Source organism: Cynoglossus semilaevis, chromosome 13 (assembly GCF_000523025.1).
Source record: "Cynoglossus semilaevis isolate Cse_v1.0 chromosome 13, Cse_v1.0, whole genome shotgun sequence".
In the NCBI taxonomy this organism is placed as follows: domain Eukaryota; kingdom Metazoa; phylum Chordata; class Actinopteri; order Pleuronectiformes; family Cynoglossidae; genus Cynoglossus; species Cynoglossus semilaevis.
In genome coordinates, this window is record NC_024319.1 from 3,823,309 (window position 1) to 3,828,480 (window position 5,172).

The following is a 5,172-nucleotide window of genomic DNA, read 5'->3' on the forward strand; positions in this document are numbered from 1 at the left end:
AATTGAATTAAACAAATCACATATTTTAGTGGATGATTGTGTTTGGAGGCTGATTATTGGTCTTCTCTCCTCTGTCTCTGCAGCGCACCGTGCAGAAAAACGCCAAGTACGTGTGTCTGGCCAGTAAGAACTGTCCTGTGGACAAGAGGAGACGCAACCGCTGCCAGTACTGCCGCTTCCAGAAGTGTCTGAGTGTGGGCATGGTGAAAGAAGGTGGGACCCCCGAGAAAAACAACCTTTAGTTTCATTTATTATATATATATATATATAAGGATTGTTCTGATTCAGACAGAGGCGGCTCTAGCCATTCTGGTGCCCTCGTGTTTGTTTGATGAGTGTTTGTGGCCCCACCCAACTTTTATATGCAGTTGGAAGTATGACTGATCAAACAGCACACAATAAAGTCACTTTTAAATTTTAAACTTAAGAAGAATAGAAGAATAAAAGTGTGAGGAACCATCATTTCCAGGATTTGGGCGCTAGGTGGTGTCTTAGCAGAAACCTTTTGGCCCCTAAAAACTATTAACTGATATATATTAATATACATATAAATATAATAACGTTTATTACAACAACAATATCTATAATAAAGGACTTATCTTATCTTACATGGCCTAGTGATAAGGCCTAAAAACAGAGGATTGAAGGTTCAAATCCCACCCTGACTCTGGTGTGTTGAGTAAGCACTAAAAACTTCCTAGCTGTCAATGCCAAAAAATGTGCATACACACACACACACACACACACACACAAACCCCTGTCCACACTTTCCCATAACCACTGCCCATAGTCTAGGAACAGCTTCACTGCCATCTGCTGGCTAGCAGCCTCCTCTGTAGGAAGGTGGGAATGTTTGGGAGATTTCATGGAGAGATGGTTGATCACCAGCCCAGTTGATAACATACCCATCAGTCACAGCACAGTCAGGTGGCACAAATACAACGTGTCGGCTTCAGCCCAGCCACTTTATTGCCTCTTTGACATCGTCTCTTTACTCCACAGTGGTTCGTACCGACAGCTTGAAGGGTCGCAGAGGTCGTCTTCCTTCCAAACCAAAGAGCCCGCTGCAGACAGAAGCCTCTCCACCTTCTCCACCGCTCAGCCTGCTCTCTGCTCTGCTCAGGGCCTATTCCCACTGCACGCCCCGAGAATTTGACTACAGCCAGGTACCCTCGCCAAAAAGCTGACGGCATTGATTTTATATGAACCTGAAAACATTTGTTGAAAACTGCAGCAGGTGTTAAATGTTATTTTAGTAATTACCTTTTTTTTTTCTTTCCTCTCCGCGGTCCACAGTTCAGTGCTGCTGACCCTCCTTCCTCCTCTTCAGACGCCGAGCACATCCAGCTCTTCTACAGGCTGTTAACCATCTCGATGGAGACCACACGGTGCTGGGCGGAACGGCTTCCCGGATTCTCCGACCTCCAGAGAGATGATCAGAACTTGCTGGTTGACTCTGCCTTTCTGGAGCTGTTTGTCTTGAGACTGGCTCACAGGTGACTTTTCTTTTCTTTTTTTTTTAAATCAGCATCTCCAACTTTCTCAGTGTGTTGGACTCAACAGGCAGTTGATATGGCCCACCACAATAGTACAGTATGTAAGTGTGCCTGTAAAGCTGTGTGCTGCTGCGCACTCCAGAGTAGAGGCAGCGGAGCTGAGTAATCGCCATATGATCCAAATTATGAATGGAGTCTGTAGCTATGACAGCAGCTACACCCACAGAGTTCTGCTCGGCTTGTCGAATGACTGACGCACAAAGATCACTGTGTGTGTTCCCCTGGTGCTAAAGCTGTGCTGACGCTGAGGACCGTGAACTGACAGCATCGGTACCAGAGACGGAAATTTGGAAAAAGAAAATGAACTTAAATTGCCATGTGTTGTTACAGAAGAAAGAAAAACACGTGTGTGTGTGTGTGTGTGTGTGTGTCTGACTTGTGGATACCTGCGGTGCCATTGTGACTGCCCCGGCCCAGCGTTGTTACAGCATTGCCCTTAGTTACTGGTCGGCTCCTGTAAGGCATGTGGCTGGTTAAATTTATGTGCAGGAGGAGGGGGCAGCTACAAGCTCATCCCTTTGTCTGTGCTGTTGTTAAAGGCAGAGACCATCACAGTCAGACACACAAGTGCACACACACACACACACACACATCAACAAAAGTACTCGGATCTACTTGAGCTTCAGTACCAGTCATTTTCTCTCTTTAAAAAGTAATGAAGTTTAGAGTTAATCCTAATATATGTGTGTGTGTGTGTTTATATATGTGCTCACAATGAACACACAGGAATTCACATGTTAACATCACACATGACATGTTGTCATTAATGTGCTGAATACGTCACAGTTAAGGAACCTTTAGCACTGAAATAATGTACAGTTTTTCCACTTCCTGCCTTTTGGGATTTTCTGTGAAGAACCATCTTCATAAACTGACACACACACTCTCCTTCTTCACACACACACACACGGACGTTGACGATGTCCAATCTGTACTTTCTCTCCACCTCCTTCTTCCATCATAGGCCCAGGTGCAGGGTGGGTAGAGGTTAGGTGGTGGCATCACAGTCCCAGCAGGAGGGGAATCGAACTGGGACACTGACTCACACAGCCCTTATCAAACACACACACACACACACACACACATGTTCACACATTCAGTGCTCATCTTCCCATCAGCTGAACTCCCACAGCACCGAGGAAAACACACAAACACCACACTGTCTTCCTCTCTCTCTCTCTCTCTCTCTGGTCGGTGAGAGTGTAGGATGTGGGCCGTGGGCCACACTCCTCTCTCACTGTGGACCACAGCCCTACAGTGACCCCATGTTGAACTCAGACGCCTCGCAGACCCCCACTCTGCAAGCGTATGCTTGTATGGTGCTGAGTGTGTGCTGTGTATGTGTGTGTGTGTGTGTAAAGTAAATTTGCTTCGCTCTTTTGGACCCACATTGCTGCAAGCGCCAAGTTGCCAAACAGTTTCTGTGGTTATCGGTTGATTGCCGTGGTGACAGTGTAGTTAGGGCTGAGTGGAATGTGTGGCAGACATCCAGCGGTCTCTATATGTGCGTATGTGTTTGGGAGAGTGTGTGCGTGTGTGTGTGTGTGCACATCTGTCCGCCTGCTTGTCCAACAGCCCGTCTGTACAGCACTGCTAATAAAAGAGACGTCAAATGGTAACAGAAATAAAACCTAATATGGCCTTCCGTTCTTTATCCACGGAGATGTTTGAGGTATAATCAGGGAATTGTAGACGTGTCACAAAGTGAATGAATCTATGTTTAAACATCTGGAGTAAAAATGACAACGGTACTGATGTGAGTGGTGGCGCTATAGGGTGTGTGTGTTTGTACAGTATGGGACGGTGTGAGGGAAGGAGGAGAGAAGGAAAGTGGTTTCCAGAGTGAATTCAGTCACGGCCGGAATGGATGGTTCAGTGGGCCGTATTCGGCCCGCTGGTCGCCATTTGATAATCACTGCTATAAATATTGAGCTAAATCTCTGCTGCTTGTCCTAGAAGTCTGAGGTCAAGAAATGACCTAAACGGGGCTCCCTACCATGTGTTTTTGGTCTGATTCATTGCTACGATCATCTACATGCCGATGTGGGCCTGGCTGAGGCAGTGATCCTGGTCATTACCCACGACTGCATCGGCAGAGCGCAATATATGAATATGTATTCAAATGAGAAAGTTAATAGGAGAGAAGTCTGAGGTCTGACTGCAGACCATGTGTGCTTGAATATTTGTCCTCCGTCTTTTGGTCATAATTGATATTTTTATCTAGTTCTTACAGCTGTTTTTATGCCAGGTTTCTTTATTACGCAGGACCGAGGGTGTTTGAAAACATGTGCTAATGTGCTCTGCAGAGAGAGAGAGAGAGAGAGAGGGAGGGAGGGAGAGAGGGAGAGAGGGAGAGAGAGATGAAGTACATGGCGAAATTGTAGTAATGATAATTGGACACAAATGGCATTTCTTCTTCTCCTCGTAACTGCTAAACCAACATTTACGCAAAGCGTAATTCAAGTCTTTTCCTGTTGGCCCTTCCATCTCACCTTTTTTCTCTCTCCAGTCTCACCCTCGGCTGTTTTCCAGTCAGTCGCTGACTTAAACCAGTCCGCCTTTGTTCTGTGCATTCAACCTGCCTTATCTGGACGCAGGCCATTGTTGTCTTCTAGAAATTCTATGAGGAAAACTGTAATTCTAAGGCACATAAAAAGACTCCTTTGTCATTTGCTGTTTTTTTTTATGGCGAAGCAGTGGGATGTTGCGTGTCGTGAGTAACTTATGGTTAAAAGCATTACAGAAGTCTTTTCATTTCCTCATTAAGTTCATTTGTGTTTTGACTACCCGATGCAGCCTGAGCACATTAGCGCCACGATGGTTTACCTATTTAAAACACACACACTCACACACACACACACACACACACATATCCAGTCCATGAAGTCTGCACGCCCTGCCCTAACCCTTCACCCCACCCCAGCTAAACAGGAACGTTTTAAAATGCTGTAATTTGGAAAACGCAACCTTAATCAGCTACATGCCCGTGTTTGATGTGTGTTTTCTTTGTGTGCATATACTGCCAGGTTGTCTCATTGTTTTTATTGTAATTGTTTCCTTACCCTGGTATCTCCACTCATATTTACTATACACAGGGGGAACTACAGCGGGTTCTTTGAAAACTGAGATCTGACTAGTCTTCATCAACTCTCTCTCTCTCTCTCTCCCTCTCTCTCTCTCCGTCTCCCAGGTCAATGATGTCAGAGGACAAACTAGTGTTCTGTAATGGCTTGGTGCTGCACAGGTTCCAGTGCCTTCGTGGGTTTGGAGAGTGGCTCGACTCCATCCGGGATTTCTCCACCCATCTTCAGAGCCTGAACCTGGACGCCTCAGCCTTTTCCTGCCTGGCAGCGCTTGTTCTGCTCACAGGTAAAAAAAAAAAAAAGAAAAAAAAGAAACTCCCTCCAGTCGTGTTCAAACATTTAAAATTTGCAGAAGGTGGAACTACAACAAAAATTTAAGTAATTATCTTATTATTATTCATACACACCCCTATACGTCCAGATGTCCAATCTGTTTACACACACACACACACACACACACACCATCATCTGGAGCTTTGTTTGCTCCTGATTCGGTGTGACAGTGATCAGGTGGACACTTCCTCCAACGTCAC

The 5,172-nt window shown here is 45.6% G+C and overlaps 1 protein-coding gene across 3 annotated transcripts in view; it reads left to right on the forward strand.

Annotated features, from left to right (window-relative positions):
• The window catches only part of nr4a3 (nuclear receptor subfamily 4, group A, member 3), a 21,260-nt gene that overhangs the window by 12,801 nt on the left and 3,287 nt on the right, over positions 1-5,172 (forward strand). For all 3 annotated transcript variants that reach the window (XM_008323019.3, XM_008323020.3, XM_025061750.1), the window contains 4 exons: positions 84-213; positions 1,003-1,166; positions 1,297-1,496; positions 4,747-4,925. In XM_008323019.3, coding sequence (XP_008321241.1) covers positions 84-213; positions 1,003-1,166; positions 1,297-1,496; positions 4,747-4,925 — 673 coding nt within the window. The remainder of the gene's footprint in view (positions 1-83; positions 214-1,002; positions 1,167-1,296; positions 1,497-4,746; positions 4,926-5,172) is intronic.